This window comes from Phascolarctos cinereus, unplaced genomic scaffold (assembly GCF_003287225.1).
Source record: "Phascolarctos cinereus isolate Bilbo 61053 unplaced genomic scaffold, phaCin_HiC Scaffold_5;HRSCAF=322, whole genome shotgun sequence".
Classification (NCBI taxonomy): Eukaryota; Metazoa; Chordata; class Mammalia; order Diprotodontia; family Phascolarctidae; genus Phascolarctos; species Phascolarctos cinereus.
In genome coordinates this window covers 301,182,662-301,200,407 of record NW_027555958.1, presented here as the reverse complement: position 1 = coordinate 301,200,407, position 17,746 = coordinate 301,182,662, and the positions used below count along the sequence as shown (strand labels likewise).

The window sequence follows — 17,746 nt, the reverse complement described above, 5'->3', positions numbered from 1 at the left end:
TTCCAGTACTAGGCTTATATCCTGAGGATGTCATTGATAAGAAAACAGTCGTCCACATGTACCAGAATATTTATAGTAGCACTTTTTGTGGTAGCAAAGAACTGGCAACAATGTGGAGGCTTATCTTTTGGGGAATGGTAAAACAAATTGTTGACTGTGCTGTAACAAAGTGAATATAGAGAAGCATTGAAAGATTCACAAAATCTGATGCAGAAAGAAGCAGAGACAAGAAAAAAAAATAGGCGTTATGATGACTGCTACATCGAAAATGGAAGGAACAACAGAGTAAATGCTGCAGAATTACAGAGAGGACAGGCTGCCCCATTTCCCACCCCCTATACCCCTGTTTTAGGAGGTCTATGCACATGGCACATTTCATTTATTTTCTTTTTTTTTTAACTTTCCATTTATATTTTATTATGCCATTCTCTTTATTCACTTAATCTGCCTCAATCCAGTACCTTCTCCGTTGGAAACTAACGTTGCATATATTTTTAAACATTTTTTCTGTATAGATGAGTTTTTCTAGTTTTTTTTTCTTTAAAAATATTTTTAATATGGAGTGACTTTCTGGAAGGGAGATGGGTACTGACAAATTTTGCTGATACAAAAAAATATTTACTGATTTTTTTTTAAAGCCTTGCTTTAAGTGACAGAGCTCTTTAGGATTAGTGCTAGTACTGGAGCCCTGATCACTTCTTTTCACTAGGCACCATACACACACCCAATAGGAAATGGCGAAAAGAGCCCTGGGGAGCAGCTATTGAAAGCCCCTTCCATTCCACCAGCTCCTCCTTAGCTTCAGAGAGAGAGGCACCGACTTGGGAGCTTGCATCTCTTGATGTTATCCCTAAGGCTCCATCATCTTTGGCCTTTACACTTTGGACAGCAGAAGAGGCAGTTGGGCCTGTGCCTAGGGGGCAGCTTGCCAATGTGACTGAAGTCTGATTTGAGCTCAGGTCCTCCTGGCTCCAGGCTGGTGCTCTGTCCACTTCGATACCTAGCTGCCCCTATGAATGTATTTAAAAGCCAAAGAGGATTTATATTTGACCCCAGGGCCAAAATGACCCCATTTCCCTATTCAGGAAACTCCAGTGGTGCCATATTACTGTTGAGGTTAGATTTGGGAGACCTGGTTCAGGTGTGAAAGAATTCACTTGGACCTTCTCTGTAGCCATTGGTGATGAGTTCAGGGTGGACCCCAAGAATGTTGGGGTGCTACCTGAAATGATGAGGGATAAATGTATGAGTCCTAGTGTCCTGAAAGAATTTGGTCTGACAGTTTCCAAGTTAAAGGCATTTATTTGGGGTGATGTACCCAAGTGGGCCTGCTCCCTGTGACACAGAATCCCAATGGGCTCTACTACATGTAGGAGGCAGAACATAGGCCGAAGGCCCTGTTCCCTTAAAGGAACAGAGCAGCCCCTGCTTCCCATAGAAGGCAAAGGCAGTTAGCCAGGTGAAAGGTATGGTTTAAATACAATTTTATGGAATAAGGGGAAGGGGGCAAAGGAATGGGAAGAGCAAACATGGTTCCAAAATGCCTGAGATATCTGGTAGTTGGGGGTGATAAGCAAAAAGAACTGGAAAGGGGAGGGGAAGAAATGTTCTGGAATTGAGTGTGCTTTGTGAAAGCACACAGATAAGTCCACGATGGGGGCTTTAAAGCAGTCTTCTTTGATCACTTTTCTGGCTGGTCACACCCTGCTTCCCATCTCACCTGCTGCTTGCTCCATCTGCCTCAAGCACTCTTTTCTACCTCATCATTACCTCAGACCATTTTCACTGGCTGGCCAGAATGCTCTTTCCCTTCTCTCCCATCTCACCCCTACATTAATTTTTTTGGATTCCTTCAAGTCCCAACTTTTGAAAGAAGGCTTTCCAAATCCTCCTTCATCTGAGTGGCTTCTCTGTGATACTATCCCAGATTTGTCCTCTATATATCTAGTTTGCATGTTATTCCTCTCCCCCCATTAGCTCTCTCCCTCCCTTCCCCCCCCACCTTATCTCTGTTTAACACAGAGCCTGGTACAGACTAGAAGCTTAATAAATGCTTATTAAGTGATTTGCTGTGCATCAAGCAAGCTCCCTCAGACTCTGCCTCACTGCTTGGCAGACCCCTGGGAACTGAGGAAAAGGACATGGAGAGCAGGGGAAACTGAGACACAGTTAATGAAATTAGGACTACAGCTATATCTACCAGGAATCTTTGTTTTTCCAAAAGGAGACTGGTTATTGGGTTATAGGAAATGGAAGAAAGAAATATTCAATGAGAATGTGGTATGGGTAGAGATGGGTTGGGGGGAGCAGATTTGTATAGCTGAGGGAGTGAGGGGTTGGGAAATACAGAAATAGAGGGGATAGTTGGGAAATTATTGAACAATCACTCTGGTAAATATTAAGGTGGCTCCCAAGTCCCTCACAATAATTATCCCAGCTTTTCAGATTCCCCTGGCCTTTGATTTCCCTTCCCCCAGTTAGAGATTCAAAAAGAGAGGAAAAGGTATTAGGGGAAGAACCATGGGAAAAGACTTAAGTGAAAGAGTTCGGCACAGGACAGGTAAAGAGCTGACTTTAAGAAGACTGGAGGGAGGTAGAAGGGTAACAGAGTGAGGCTGCTCTAAGGTGTGTGTTCAAATTCTGCCGTTCAGCACTCTGGACAGTCTCTTTCATTTCCTTTTGGACCCGGAGAAGGGAGTTTTGTAGAGAAGAGGGATACCGGATGTCAAAGAGACAGCTTTGAAGGCAGAGGGAAAGGCTGCTGAAGTGCAGCACTCTCACTCCCTACTGCCTTCTTTTTTTCTGGTTCCTTATAGCTAGACTCTCCCCTGGGAATAAGTGGGACGTCTCCATTTCATGCCTCAGTTTCCCCTTTGCTCATTCAGGGACTAGATTTGTTGTATTTGGTAGACCCATAAGTGTAGCAGGTGTAGGATATGAGTTGGCCAGCTAGATTCCCCTTGGAATAAATGAGACGTGTATGTATGTATATATAAGCATATGCATATATGCACATATATACATATAAGGCATATGTATAAAAGCACGTATATATGTATATATACTTTGTTTTCCCCTTTGCTTCCTCCCCTTTTCCTTTCTTCCTTGGCTATAGAATTCATGCGCAGAGGCAGGAGGTACAGAGTTCAGCGCTCTCCTTATCCACCACCTTTAATCCCACCCCTAACGGTACGATCTCTTAGACGACGACGAGGTATGACGTCACTCAACCCAACTGCTAGAATTCAAAAGCTTAATCTGGAATAATTGACCGATTAAAAAATTAATATATTTTAGTAGAATTGGTTTCCATTGTAATCCTTTGTAATTTATTTGTGCATTTAAAAACATTCTTAGGAGAGGTTAATAGGCTTCACCAGGCTACCGGTGAACAAGAATGGTTCTGAACCCCAGCTCTAGAACGTGATGAAAACATTGGAAGACAGGCGGGGTCCTGCAGTGAGGTCAGCGTCTAGGAAAAGAGAAGTAGGAACGAGGCCAATGCAAAATCCAATTGCTCGGTGGATTCTCTGGCTGGTTACCAGGGTCTAAAACTGCAATTCCCCAGAAATCAAGCTAGGGTAGACCAAATTCATGTTTCCGATTTTCCATTGGCTCTCGACGACCGCGCCCTACCAATCAGATATGAGCTCTTTGGCGGAAGCCGAAATGGCCGTGCTTCCTGGTCGGAGAACTCGCTTCCGGCATGTGTGTGTCTGTTGTGGCTGAGGTTCCTCAGGGAAAGACGCCGCAGTTGGGGCAAGGGTCTGGAAAGCAGAAGTCGGGGTGGCGAGAACGTGTGGGGGGGTGGGGGGTGGGTAAGTGAGAGGACCCCTGCACTGAGAGGCTGCTGCCGACAGCCAGAGCTGGCCCCAGAGTCCCCTTTCTGGGCCATTCCGAGACCGTAGGGATTCCAGGCCAGCCTCCCTGGCCCTGCCCCGACTTCTCCTTGTTCCCAAGCCGGCCATCCTGCAGGTGTGGAAGGAGCGATCAAATGAAGAAATCCTTCCCCAAGCCACCGGGGACATCCTTCTTGGAAGGTCTGGAGGGAGGAAAGGAGAGGACGGCTGTGTGGAGCGGGGAAAGGAGGGGCAGGCCATGATCCGAGCGCCCCGCCCCCCCCAAGGCTCTCATTCCGTCCTACCTGTAGTGTGCCATCAGCTCCCAGGGATGCTCTTTACAACCAGCGGGGGACTGGTCCGTGGCCACCAAACTCGGGAGCTGCTGGTGATGGGTATGGAAGGGGAGCAATTAGGAAGTTTCAGTCTGTCCGACTCTGTGACCCCATTTGGGATTTTCTTGTGCAAGAGGCTGCGTTTGAACTCGAGTGCTCCTGACTCCAGGGCCGTATCCACTGCGCCGTCTAGCTGCCCTGTTGTGAAGTAAGGAACTACAGTATCTGAACTCCCCAGGAAGGGCCAGCTCTAGAAGATTCAGAGGGAGACACAGGCAAGTGGGACAGCTTTGGAATTAATGGGCTGAAGTCATGATGTACTTAAAGCAAACAAGCAAGGAACATTTATTAAAAGCTTCCTATGTTTTTTTGTAAATTTATTTTATTTTAAATTTAAATGCAAAATGAGAAAAGAAAAAAAAGCATTACCACGTACACAACAGACCATTATGAGAGGATTCAATATAAAACAATACATTTCTATTTCAAGAAAACCTTTGTAATAAATACACATTGTATTCAAAGCTGCCCAGCTTTTCTTTGCTTCTTTGGTGGGTTTTTTTTTGTTCTCTTATGTGCACCTTTTATTTTTTCCTTCCTTCTTCCCGCAGCACCCTAAAGAAGTCTACAATTGAGTGTGGATATATGTAATAAATGTACGTAGATATCTATAAACATACACATGTATATACATATACATTCATACACATATATTAAGACTGTACTATGCTTATTTCCTCTTGCCACTTGTTTCTATGAAGGTGGATAATATCTTTCACCATTTCTGTACTCGGTATATATGAAGTGAAAGGCGATGAGACACAACTGCTTTACACTCTTTAGTGGTTGTAAAACCATCCCATGTCCTTTTTTTCCTCTTCCTGTAAACAGGATATGTTCTGAGGATTTTGATTCTATTACCACAGTAGAATCATAGACTTAAAATTGGAAAGGATATCACAGATCACCTAATCGAGTCCCCAGTCACATTATGCATCCTGGCTTCCACACCAATCAAACAAATATTTAAAGAGTAACTACAATGTACCTGTTAATATGTTCAGTGCTACTGAGGATACAAGACAAATGTTTTGTGTGTGTGTGTGTGTGTGTGTGTGTGTGTGTGTCTGTCTGTCTGTCTGTCCATCCTCAGGGGCTTATAGTCTGTCCCAGAAGACAGAACTTACAGGTCAAATACCTATTAAGTGTCAGAGCTTGAGATTCAAGTATGCATCTCTTTTTAATTCATAGATCCACCATACTCCTCTTTTTTTCATGTAATTAAGTGAAATACAATAGAAGTTCAGAGAAGAACCAGAAAGATCAATCTGAGCTGAAATTATTTGGAAAGGATTTGAACAGAGACTTGAAAGATGGATAGGATTTGGGTAATTGGAGATGAACGGGAATGGCATTCTGGAGAGAAGAACAAATACAAAGGCATGGAGACTGTGAGGGAGAGCCAGAAGAGCAGCTTGATTAGAACACAAGATTCAAAGGCCACCTGTGGGTTGGCTTCAGAGACAGGAGTACTTTGTGGGACATCTTGGCTATACCAGCTGCCATCAATTCTCAACCTGCCGGTTGTTTGTCATAACGTCATACTTCATCCTCAGGTCCAGCGGTTACATCCTCATGATGCCAGACCACTAGGAAGGGTTTCTAGACATGTCAGCCACTTTGTTCCTATCCTGTTTGGAAAAAGGCAATAAGTTCATTCTACCACTCAGGCCTCTGGGTGCATTTCCTGTTGTTCTCTGAGAGTATCTAGTTTTGTGAGTTGTTGCCTGTAAAGTATACAGTAAAGAGGCCACTTTTCCTACCTGCCCCAGTCTTCTCCAGCAGCCTCCTGGACAGCCATTGAGCAGTCACCATTGAAGCTTGGGAAGACCTTAGCCAGCCTCAGCAATTGCCATCTCCAAGGTCAAGCAGAAGAGTGTGTTGCTTTCTAAAGAGCTCATTAGAAAGTTGATCAGTTGTTCAGTCTTGTCTGACTCTGACTCCATGGACCATACTGTCATTGGGGGTTTTCTTGGCAAACACACCTGAGTGATGTGCCATTTCCTTTTTCAGTGGATTGGAAAGTACCAGTCTTTTACTTTGTTATCAAAAGAAATGACTTTTTGGGTGTGAAAGGGTAGGTAGAGGAATACATTGGGAAATGTATGTGATGTTAAAAAAAATGTATCAAGGAAATGGTTGAGTTTTTTAAAAAAAGGAATATGAGCCCAGTCAGGGGAAAGTAGAGTTCCATCAGCCCAGATGTCTCCTAGAGGTCTGAACTCTTCTCTGTTCTGTGCTTTTTACTCTCTTACCCGAACTTAGTCTGTCTTCCTTTCAGCATCCCCCATGCTGTCAGAGCAGCAGCAAAAGACTGGGTTCCCCACAGTGCATGCTGTGGTCCCCCTGGAGGGCACCATGAATCTGACAGGAGAGATGCAACCATTGGTTGAACAGCTGTGCCTTCATCCCTGGGGCAGCCCAGCCAGCTAGAAATCAGATTATTGATCTGCATTTGTTTGGCACTGGGAGAACAAGCCTCTGGACCATTACTGAGAGAGCTCAGTGGTTGAGGACCCCCATTCTAATATAGATTGAGGTCAACCCTTAATCTCTTAGTTCTTAGAATGGAGATTAGGAAAGGGCTCTCTCATCCTGGCACGACCCTGACTGTTTGCTTGAATTCCCTCCCAAATTCCCATAGCCCTTTTATCACTGTGGGAAGGGATGGGCACAAGATGGCTACCTTAGGAAATCCAAGTAATCTCCCCCTCACTGCTATTGACCACCTTGTCCAGATTTCCAGGTCCACCTTCTGCCTCTGCCAGGTTCCTCTTCATTTTTCTTGAGCTTTAAATTAGTTAAATTGAGCTCTGTGTTTGACCCCTTTGTTTTTCACCACAGGGATCCTATTTAGTTCAACAGTTGCCATATTAGTGCTGGAAAGTAGGGTGGGAAGCCAGAGCATGAAGACACATGGAGTTGTCTAGAGCTTTCCAGGGTCATATTTACTGCTAACTCCAATTACATGACTTTGGCCAAAGCCATAGCCCCTAAAAGTTGGGGGTTGGCAAGCCCAGGATGATTTGACACATACTAGTCTCTCTGTTCTGGCACTTGTGAATTCTTGTCTGCTACTGGGACAGACATGTTCCTGGCTATGCCTTGGATGGGGCTTCTCCCCACTCCACTCTCCCTACCTCCCACCAGCCAAGTGGAAGATGGGTGAAGCAATTGATTGCTATGTGGCTTTTTTCTTCATCTTCCCTCCAGATTCCTCAGGTTTGAGTGAAAGTGAAAACATACTTTCAGAGGGAAAAGGTAAGCTTTTGCAGACTGGAGAGAACAAATAAGCACTTTTCAGGTGTAAATCGCTGCCTTAAGAGAACTGGAAGTGAGGGAGTGGTTATAGCCCAGCCTGGATCTGCATGCTATTTAGAAAGAAGGAAATTCATCATCATATGTCCAAGTTGAGCAACTGGGAATTCTTCAGGGAGTTGAATTTTTTGAATGCTCCTAGTAAACTTGTGTATAAAATATTTTGATAACTCAATATAATTGGTTTCCTTTGTAATCCTATGGATTTTACTTGTTATATTTAAAAGCCTCATCCCCAAGTAAACACACATGTACAGACACACATCATTATCATCATCATCATCATCCTACTAGCAGAATAGGCAAGATGCCACTTCTCCTTCCATCGCAACATTGGGCACACCCAGCCAGTTGGCCTGTGCCCAGCATTGCCATGTGTGACTAGAAAGGGAAAAGGCGGCATGGAGCCCAGATTGGGGTTTCTGGCTCTTTGTAGGACTTCACTGAGGATGTCAGTTGTGCCTTTGAGTTCCTGCTGAAGCTCACACCCTTGCTAGACAAGGCTGACCATCGGTGCAAGTGAGTTCTCCCAGGGCCTCTGTTTGGCTGATGTACCCAAGAGAAGCCATTCTGTTTCTAGGGCTCCCTGCGCCTACTTTTAGAATGTTATACATCAGGATGTCTCATCTCCTGATCCCCTTAGATACCTCCTTCCTTGAGAAAGAGTGGGAGGAAAGACCTTGGTTTGACAGAACTCCCCAGGAGTTGGGTAGATGTGTTCCAGGTGGGGCAGGCAAACCTGCAGCCTGCCCACAGTCTAGTGCTTCCTTGCTGTCCTTTCTCAGACCCCTAGAGAAGCTTCTAGAAGTCTCTGCTTCTAGAATTGGAGCAGGTCTGAAGAAGCCAGATGCCCTCTGCTCTGAAGGCTCCCCTGTGTGTCTATTCAGACATTCTCCCTCCCTCCCCCTCTTCTCTCTCCCAGCTGTGACTGTATCAACATGCTACTCCAGGAGTGTAGTAAACAAGGACTGCTCTCTGAGGTGAACAAAGAGAGCCTGATGGCCAAGCGGTGAGTGTATGTGTAGTTGGGCCAACCCTGGCTGCTGTCCCTTCCACTCCCTGTGCCTGTTGACCCAGATGGGGCCTCTTTGCCTAGTGTTTGAGTTTGTGACTGTGGCTGGGTTATTGAGTCTGAGGGAAGGGCCAAATGCATGTGCTGTATGCTTGGGGTCTAGGTGCTCCTTATCCCTTAGAGTCTCAGCCACCTCTTTCTACCTCAGGAGATGAGGAATTGATTTTGATCATCATTCTGCTCCTCCCTCTTTCCTTTGGCATCATTGGATTGCCCTTCTCCATGTCCTATCTCAGTTTTCCCTCTGATGAGAGTAGGGGAGAAGATGGAATTAGGCCAGTGGCAGTGAAGACACTTTAAATATTAGGCATAACATGTATAACATATCAAATTGCCTTCTCGATGAGGAGGGAGGGAGAGAATTTGAAACTCAGAATTTTAGAAAATTAATGTTAAAAAATTTTACACATAACTGGAAAAAACATTTTAAAAAATGTCGGGCACAAGGTAACTAATCAGTAACGAAATACAAGTTAGAAGAGGCTATACTGGGAAGAGCTTTGGACTAGGGAGGCAGGAGACCTGGAGACCTAGAAAGTTCTGATTCTGCGGCTATAAGGAGTTCCGTGACCTTGGCCATTCACTTGACCCTTTTGAGCATAAATTTCCTCACTAAAATAGGGGGACTGGACTAACTGATATTTAAAGATCTTTCCAGCTCATGCCATTCTATTATTCCTATGAAATTTTGTTCCAGCCATCTCCAGGGGAAGGCAGCTCTTCAAGTGTACAAGAATTTGTTTGTATTTAGTGGACGATCACCTGGCATTTGATGTTTTCAGAGATTGTGGTGATAAAGCTATATTTTAGTGTAATGTGATTTATAACCCTAAAGCTGATGGCTAACACTTTGAGAAACACAGATTTCCTCCCTCTTCTGCTGTCTCTAGCTATTTCTGTTGTCCCAGGCCCCTCTTTTGACCCAGCTCCCCTTTTTCACAGCTTGAATGAATTCATGAAGAACATCAGTAATGAAAACTGTAAGTTATTTCCTTGTCTTCTGCCCAAATACACACACACACACACACACATACACCGAGGGGGTGGTCTCTGCCCTATGAAGGATGACTAATCAGGGTTGTATAAGGACCCTGAAAAGGGCAAGTAAGGGTAGGCAGAAGATTCTTCTAAAATTGTGCCTGCCTGTCCTCTTTGTGAACCCAATTCTGCTATTTGGGATGGAGAGGAGAGAGCAAAGGGAGGGGCTCAGAACCTTTGGGAAGTCCCCATATTTCAAGGGAGGAATGATGTTCAAAGTGAAACCCCAAGAAAAGGAGCCTGAGTCCCAGGTCTATGATGGAGCTGCTCTCTTTCTGACCTTCCTTGACTTGAACCCTTCTTGCCTTCAGCCCTGGGCCAACAAGGCTTCTCCTCACTTCTGTGTCTACTCCCTACAGCCAAAGCAGCTTCAGTCCGTGCTCTGCTCTTTGACATCTCCTTCCTCATGTTGTGCCATGTGGCCCAGACCTATGGTTCAGAGGTCAGTGAGAGGGGAAGGGCAGCAGGGAGTGGGGTAGAGGATGACAAGGGGTTTGGTGACACGGAAATGGGGAAGAAACCATTTGTGAAGGCCAAAGAAACTTCCTAGATCACCAGATCTCAGGAATCATGACACACTATGCCACTGGTTAAAGGCTGCCCAGATCCTCAGGAGAGGGACAGGGATCCCTTCTTCCCTCTTTCTGCCCTTCAGGCTCATGCAGACTCTTTAGGGACTATATTGACCACAAGATGGCGGCATAGGCCTCATTTTCTTCTTCCCCTAAAACTACCTGGTTCTTGGGTGGGTAGGAGAGAATATCAGCCTTGGCAGGATAAAGGCTGGGGCCCACCCAGGCAGAGGGGTGGGGGTGGCAGTGGTCCTCTGAGGGCTTTTGTCACACTCCCCTATTGTCAGTGTGGTAAAGGGTGCCTGGGGGGCAGATGTTTTATCCCTCTCCTTGACTTGTTCATCCATCTAGGTCATTCTGTCAGAATCCAGCACTGTGGGTGAAGTGCCTTTCTTTGAGACCTGGATGCAGACGTGTATGCCTGAGGAGGGCAAGATCCTGAATCCTGACCACCCCTGCTTCCGGCCTGACTCCACCAACGTGGAATCCCTGGTTGCCCTGCTCAACAACACCTCTGAAATGAAGCTAGTGTAGGTGGCCTGGAAGGATGCAAGTGGGGGCAGCAGTCGGGGTCTTTCTCCTTCAGGGCCATGCTCTTGCTCCCATTTTGGTGACCTTCCTCCCACTTCTTCCCAACAGGCAGATGAAGTGGCATGAGGCCTGTCTCAGCATCTCAGCTGCCATCTTGGAGATTCTGAATGCCTGGGAGAATGGAGTCCTGGCTTTTGAGTCCATCCAGGTAGCCATTCCCCCCTGTGCCCAGTAATGCCCTTTGGTCCCAGGATGTGACATCCTCATTTCCCACCCATACCACTCTTTACTCTTCTCTCTTCTCCAAAGTTCCAGGTGCCAGTCATGGATATCACTGCATCTCCTTAGGGTAGAGGGTCTCCCCATCTGTAGAACTGTAAGACCTAGGTGTCTCCTTCTGTAGCCTTGGTCATTTCTGGGTCTCTAGGTCACTTCTCCCTCTCCCTCCCAGCCCTCAGTGTCAGTGTGAGCATCCTGGATTATGGTGGGCCCAGGGCTCATCTTGCTGAGATCTGATGCTTCCCCAGGGGCAGCAGTGTCCAAGGAAAGGGTGTAGGGCAGGGCTTGGGGTTGGGGTTGGTAGCTGCAGCTAACATGTTTCCCATCCCAGAAAATCACAGACAACATCAAGGGAAAGGTGTGCAGCCTGGCAGTGTGTGCTGTTGCTTGGCTTGTGGCCCATGTGCGTATGCTAGGCCTGAACGAACGTGAGAAATCATTGCAGATGATTCGACAGCTGGTAGGGCCTCTCTGCAGTGAGAATACCCTGCAGTTCTACAGTGAGAGGTCTGTAATCTTCCCTTTCCCCTCCAAGCCTTTCCATGCACTTCTGTCTACAGTGCCTTCAATCATCATGATGGCTTTTGGGCTAGAAAAGCAATCATTTCTCTTATGCTGCTTACTCTACATACATATGGGAGGGAACACTTATCTTGGAGATCTGTGGACTGGAGAGGCCTTTTGCCTTGCTTTCCAGCCTTTGATCCTTGGGTCGTTTTCCCTTTTCCTGGGCTTTTTAGGGTCCTGGGGAGCTCACCTTCTTTCAGTCATTCATTCAGTAAATAACTTGTTGAGCACCTCTTATGAGGAAAACAGTTGTTTTGAATGTCTTGTAAAGGGAAGAGATGGTAAAGTTCAGCTAAAATATTTTCACTGTCACTGTAGAGTCCATTGCATTGTGATAACTTCTGCTCTCCTCAGTGGAAAGTTGTCCAGGATGTAAGAATCTTCAGCTTGTGCCTCTGCTCAAGGATTTCTCCTGCTAAAATTCTACATGAAAAGGAAGAATTTCAGTGTAATAATAATAATAGCAAATATTTATATAGCACTTTAACTTTGCAAAATATTTTGCCTGGGTCATCTCATTTGATTCTCACAACAATCTTGTTTTTGTTTTGTTTTTGGCTAGGCAGTGGGGCTAAGTGACTTGCCCAGGGTCACACAGCTAGTAAGCGTTATGTGTCTGAGGTCAGATTTGAACTCAGATCCTCTTGAATCCAGGGCTGGTGCTCTGTGTACTGTGCCACCTAGCTGCCTCTTCTCACAACAATCTTAACAGGTTGGTGCTATCTGTCATTATACAGATTCAGGAAGCTGATAGAAATTAAGTGAGACCTGCAGACTTCGAGTTTCTTTGGCAGAATTTGAACTCACATCTTCCTGATTCCAAGTTCAGCACTCTATCCATTGAACCATGGACAAATTTTGGCTCAAAGAGAGATTATGTTCTTTAAAGATCAGTTAATATTTTCAGAACTGGATTAACACCATTACCTGGGTGTAAAGATTCTTTGTTCTTTAAAGAATTCTGGCTCCACCCATTTCTGGCAACTAATCCGGAGCGGGAAGAGCTGTAGAGGGGCAGTCCCTGCTTGTGTCCCTTCTCCTGGAAGTATGAGTTTGTTTTGGGTGGGGGCCAAGCCTGGGCTAGAGCCTGAGAAATATGAGGCCCCCCCTTCTCTGCCCCCGTCACCTCCCCACCCAGGCGCTTGGTATATAGGAAATGACTTCTGTTTATTTACACTAAATGTGGCAGGGCCCCAGGCTAAGGAGCAGCTGGCTTGAATGCTGTGTAGGAAGGGGGCTAGTTCCCCTTTTAACATAGAGTGCTTCTGGTCCCTTTTCACCATCCAGTGCAGTTCTGCTGTGGAATAAAACAGGCCTTGGTAGCAGAGCCACTGGGAGCTTCCTCTTGTTCACCCCTGCAGAGTGTAGATGAATTGATCTGGAGTTCTTCTATAACACAAATCTTGGGAGAGTATGGGGTGGAAGGTTTAACCATAATAGTGTTTCCCTTCTTTGGCAAATATCACATCTGCCTTAATCTGCATTCTGTATTATCCATAGAAAGAAAAAAGCAGTTCATGGAAAATAATCAACCTGTCAGTGAATTGTGACTATGTAGGCAGTATTCCATAGCCTTGACCCCTCACCTTTACAATGAAGAAAGGAGTTCTTCTTTTCTTTGCTGCTATTAAACCTGCTTCTATAAATATTTTGGTCCATATGGCTTCTCTTTCCTTGATGCTTTTAGTCCTTAGCTGAAGGTCTTCCTTGCTACCCTAACCCCTGCCCCCATTTTTGATAATTTCAGTGTGCATGGTAACGAGACTTTAGGTTCACCAACCTCAGTGCCCTTGAGCCATCCCCAGGGTGGTCACGTCTTAGATCTCACCATCATCCCGAATTGTTCTACCTCCCAGAACTCTAAAATGTGTCTCTCTGATCCCGCCTGTCCAACTGCCTTACTCTTCTTAAACCTATTCTTGGTCCTTCCTTGACCTGTGAGTTCTCTGTCTCACAGAGACATTCTACCTCATCACATCTTTGCAAGTTCTCTCTGTTGCTCCTGCTTCTTCTGGAGCCAAGCAGACAAGGCTGATTACTAACACATAATTGGTCTTCGGCACTCTGGGAGGATTCCCACATGCCCTCACCTCTAGGTCAACTCTTCTCCAAGTGGAATATAAGCTCTTCAAAGAAGAGAGACTGTTTTATTCTTTTCCTGGCCATGTAGTAGGTGCTGAATAAATGCTTGTTGATTGCTTGATTCTTTTAAGTTAAGTATTCCTGATTCCTTCAATTGATTTTATGACATCTGCTGGTCACTATCCCGGTTACCCTTTTCTGGGTTCTTTCCTCCTTTTGAGTCTCTTTTTTAAAATGGAGTTCCTAGAACTGAATACAATACTACAGATATTGTCCAACCAGAGTAGAATTACAGTGCATCTGTCGCTTTCCTTGCTCTGCTCACTATTCCTATCTTTTTTTTTAAGAATAAGTTTCATTGATTTCTTTTTTATATGTTAAATTTCCTCTAGTATTCTCTTCCCCTCCTTGAGAGCCATCTCATGTAAGTATTTTTTTAAACAAGGAAGTCTTTGTGGACCTGAGACAGTGTTCAGTAGAGCAGAAAGTAGGTTTCAGAGCAGATGTCCCCAAAGGAGGTTGTTCTGGTGCCATCCTAGTTCTGGGAGCAGTTTCCCAAGTTCTTGTAAGGAGCTGGGCACAGGGAAAGTGGCCTGATGGCCAGGCTTTGCCTGCTTCTGGTCCCTGAGCTGATTTCTGGCTCTGGATCTGGTATTCTTCCCTCCCTTTCCCACTGACTGGCAGAGAGGCCGGTATGGGGACTTCTTAATCTGAGGATTGCAACTCCTTTCCTCCCACCTTGTGTCCATTCCTGGGAGCCTCATTTGCTCAGCTTCCTTGTCCCTGAGCTCTGTGCCCTGAGAGGAGAAGCAGGCTCCTGTAAGTGAGAGCTGGTGGCCCCCAGAGTTCACTCACCAGGCTGTGCAGCTTCAGTTTTTCTTCATCACACAGGTTATCAGCACAGCATAAATGTTAGTTATTGCAGATAACTGCAGCCTCCTTCGCCTTGTCCCCCTCCAGTACTTGACTGCAGAGGTTTCATTCCTCCCCCCATCCCATGACGTCTTCAGCACTGATGTCCTTTGGGTGTCCCTTCCTCCCCTCCTCTCTTGTCCACTCTTCCTTTGATTTCATTATCTTCCCATTGTGCAACTGTGGTGCCATTTCCTCATCTCCTCCTTGAGACCTCCTTTCAACACTCAGGCATTTTCCCTCTGTGGTGTTCCTCCTAGGCCAGGAGGCTGTCTTCTTCTCGGGGCTCTTCTGTGAGGAAAGGGGTGTACCTTGCCTTCGGGTCTTCCCTAGGACCTTTAAACAGAGTGGGGTTCATCTCACCAGTCAGCCAGGAAGGGAGGCTGGGGAGGCCTCAGGGTTGGAGGAGGGCTTCCCTTGGGGGAAAGTATTTTGAGCAAACACTGTAGTCTTCACCTCTGCCTCTTCCTCTTATCCTCTCCAGCTGATAGGTCCATGAGCAGTTCTCTCTCAGCCTCTCAGATGCACACAGTCAATATGAGAGACCCTTTGAACCGAGTCCTTGGTAAGTTCCTTCTCTTCCCTAAGCCTGGCCAGCTGGGCATGAGACTCCCTTCTTCCACCTTCCCTTACCTGGTGGTGGACACACTCTGCTCATCTTCCCCTGAGTACGTCCTGTGGTCCCCTGTACCAAATCATCTCTTCTCTTCTCTCCTCCTCCTGTTTCTTCCTTTTTATCTTCTTTTTTGTCACCGCTCTTGTCATTCTTCCTGCCTCTCATCTGTTCTCCCCCACTCCTGATTTCTCCTTTCCTTTTGCTCTCTGCCTCCTCCTTCCTTGCTGTCTTCCTGCCTCCCTTCCTTTGCACTTTACACTCCCTCTCCATCTCCAGATTTTCCTTCATCCCTTGTGCCCTGACTGACCTTCATGTTCTCTTGTCCTCGCTGCTGCGCAGCAAACCTGTTCCTGCTCATCTCATCGATCTTGGGGGCCAGGACGGCAGGCCCTCACACCCAGTTTGTGCAGTGGTTCATGGAGGAGTGTGTGGACTGCCTGGAGCAGGGCAGCGAGGCAGCATCCTGCAGTTCATGCCTTTCACCACTGTAAGTTGTGGGGCAGAGTGGAGAGCTGGCAGCTCTGCTCTTTGGTGTTGGGGAGTGAATTTGGGGAGGTGTGGGCAGTGTACCCCTAGCATTCACAGAGGGCATAAGAATTATCTGAGATGAGATGTCTGTACAATTTCCAAATCATTCCTTTGACTTCTAGTCTGAGACTTCTCTGAGCCTTTTTTATAATGTCCACTCCTTGACTTTGTTGTTGTTATTGTTCAGTCATGGCTAACTCTTTGGGATCCCATGGACCATAGCCGTCCATGGGGTTTTCTTGGCAAAGATACTGGAGTGGTTTGCCATTTCCTTCTCCACTGGATTAAAGCAAACAAGTTAAGTGACTTGCCTAGGGTCACACAGCCTGTAAGTGTCTGGAAGGAAGATGAGTCTTCCTGACTCCAGGCTGGGAGTTCTATCCATTGAGCCACCAGCTACCTCCTTGACACCTGGTCCTTTATTCCTGGAGAGCTTCTCATCGTACCTTAGTTCATTAGACTGTAGATTTAAACCTCCTCCTTACCTCTTTTCTTTCTATTTTTTAATTAAAATTTTTACACATACTAAGTATTTATTTTCTGTCCCTCCCTTTCTCCCTTCCCCCATTGAACGTAAGGATAACAAAACCCTTGAAACAAATGTAGTCAGTCAAGTAAGACAGAATCCTGTATTCTGCTTTTCCAAGTGCTAATTAACCTGCTGGGGTTGAGAAATATTTCTTTGTATGCCTTTGGGGTCCACTTTCCACCCCATCTTCATTATAAATAAAGAATGTGCTGTTCTGCTGTTCCTTGTGAGGACTGGTGTTTGTCCTTCTTTAGGTCTGGCCTGCACTCCTCGAGGAATCCAAGAGGAGCTCAGTGCTGTTTTAGAGTCTCAGCTGGAGGAAAGAGATAAATGCTACCTGCTCCCTCTCTTAGGCTCTTGTGTGTGCGCTCACTCTCTCTCGCTCTCTGTCTCTCTGTCTCTCTCTCTCTGTCTCTCTCTCTTTCTCGCCCAGCTTTCATATATGTGTGAATGTAATTCCTTCCAGCCCTCACCCTCATTAACACTACTTGGGAGGCCAAATCAAAGTTGGCTTCTGGTTTAGTTAGTTTCTTCAGGAGAGGGATTAGGAAGAAGGGTGCTTTTAATTCCTAGTCCATTACAGCTAGGCACCCTACAGTTCTTTATAATTCTGAGCTGAGAAATTATCCTTTTCTAGAAACTAGCCTGGGAAAGGAAATTTGGTTTCTGAAGAACTAGAGGGGAGCAGCTAGGTGGTGTGTTGGATACAGCACTGGCCATGAAGTCAGGAGGACCTGAGTTCAAATCCAGCCTCAGACACTTGACACTTCCTAGCTATGTGAGCCTGGGCAAGTCACTTAACCCCATTGCCTAGCAAAAAAAGAAACTAAAGAACTAGAGGGTAGGCAGTTGTTAGGCAGGGAGGGAGAAAGCTAGCCATTGTGGCACTTTGTGCCAGTGGAAGTACCCTGCGACGTGGTGATTACCAGACTGGAGGCTGCTTGTCTGGCTCAGCAGAATCAAAACAAAAGTGGGGATGGGAGGGAAGTTAGTGAGGAGAGTCTGCATGGAGGTGGTGGGGAGTGTTCAGAGCCTACCTTATCAGATGCTGCCATTCATAGGCCTCCCCTCCATCCTGGTTTTGAGAATATCTCTATTTACTGCCCCATTCTGCCTGTCCTACAATGATCACAGTTATAATTAAGTCAACAGTTACAACCCAGATAGGCTTGTAGAAACAGCCAGGCTTTGAAGACTCAAGCCCAATCCCTTCTCCGTTCAGAGGGAATCAACAGTGGAGCTGGTTTAGGCAGGCTGTTTAGGAGTGTAAAAGAAGGAGACAGACCTCCGGTTTGGGGAGCCCCTCCCGGCCCTACCTTCCCTTCTCAGAAAGCTAGCTGGGGATCTACTCAGCAGCTAGATACCAGGACTAAAAATGACAGGCCATCACAAATGCCCTGAGCCTAGAAGGACTTCAGGGACCACCTCTGATCTCCCATAAATACCTTCTGCATACCCCAAATTCTTG

The 17,746-nt window shown here is 46.1% G+C and overlaps 2 protein-coding genes, 1 long non-coding RNA gene and 1 other non-coding gene across 5 annotated transcripts in view; 3 read left to right on the top strand and 1 right to left on the bottom strand.

Moving 5' to 3' along the window:
- Positions 1–3,302, top strand: part of LOC110215667 (mediator of RNA polymerase II transcription subunit 24) — a 36,809-nt gene extending 33,507 nt beyond the window's left edge. For both annotated transcript variants that reach the window (XM_020997294.2, XM_020997296.2), the window contains exon 26: positions 3,116–3,302. The gene's annotated coding sequence lies outside the window, so the exon portion shown is untranslated. The remainder of the gene's footprint in view (positions 1–3,115) is intronic.
- Positions 3,303–4,233, bottom strand: LOC110215671 (uncharacterized). Its single transcript, XR_002326590.2, has 2 exons — positions 4,145–4,233; positions 3,303–4,042 (listed from the first exon to the last, which is right to left on the bottom strand). It is a non-coding gene; the product is annotated as an uncharacterized LOC110215671 (long non-coding RNA).
- Positions 4,234–4,499: 266 nt separating this feature from the next.
- Positions 4,500–16,508, top strand: LOC110215670 (mediator of RNA polymerase II transcription subunit 24-like). The gene is made up of 9 exons (XM_020997301.2): positions 4,500–8,071; positions 8,475–8,561; positions 9,567–9,604; positions 10,022–10,104; positions 10,586–10,764; positions 10,874–10,973; positions 11,376–12,323; positions 15,090–15,170; positions 15,561–16,508. Exons 2-7 carry the CDS (start codon positions 8,491–8,493, stop codon positions 11,985–11,987), a joined length of 1,083 nt encoding a protein of 360 aa, XP_020852960.1. The 5' UTR covers positions 4,500–8,071; positions 8,475–8,490; the 3' UTR covers positions 11,988–12,323; positions 15,090–15,170; positions 15,561–16,508.
- On the top strand, positions 9,853–9,957 carry LOC144458138 (small nucleolar RNA SNORD124). Its single transcript, XR_013487689.1, has one exon. It is a non-coding gene; the product is annotated as a small nucleolar RNA SNORD124 (small nucleolar RNA).
- Positions 16,509–17,746: the final 1,238 nt, after the last annotated feature.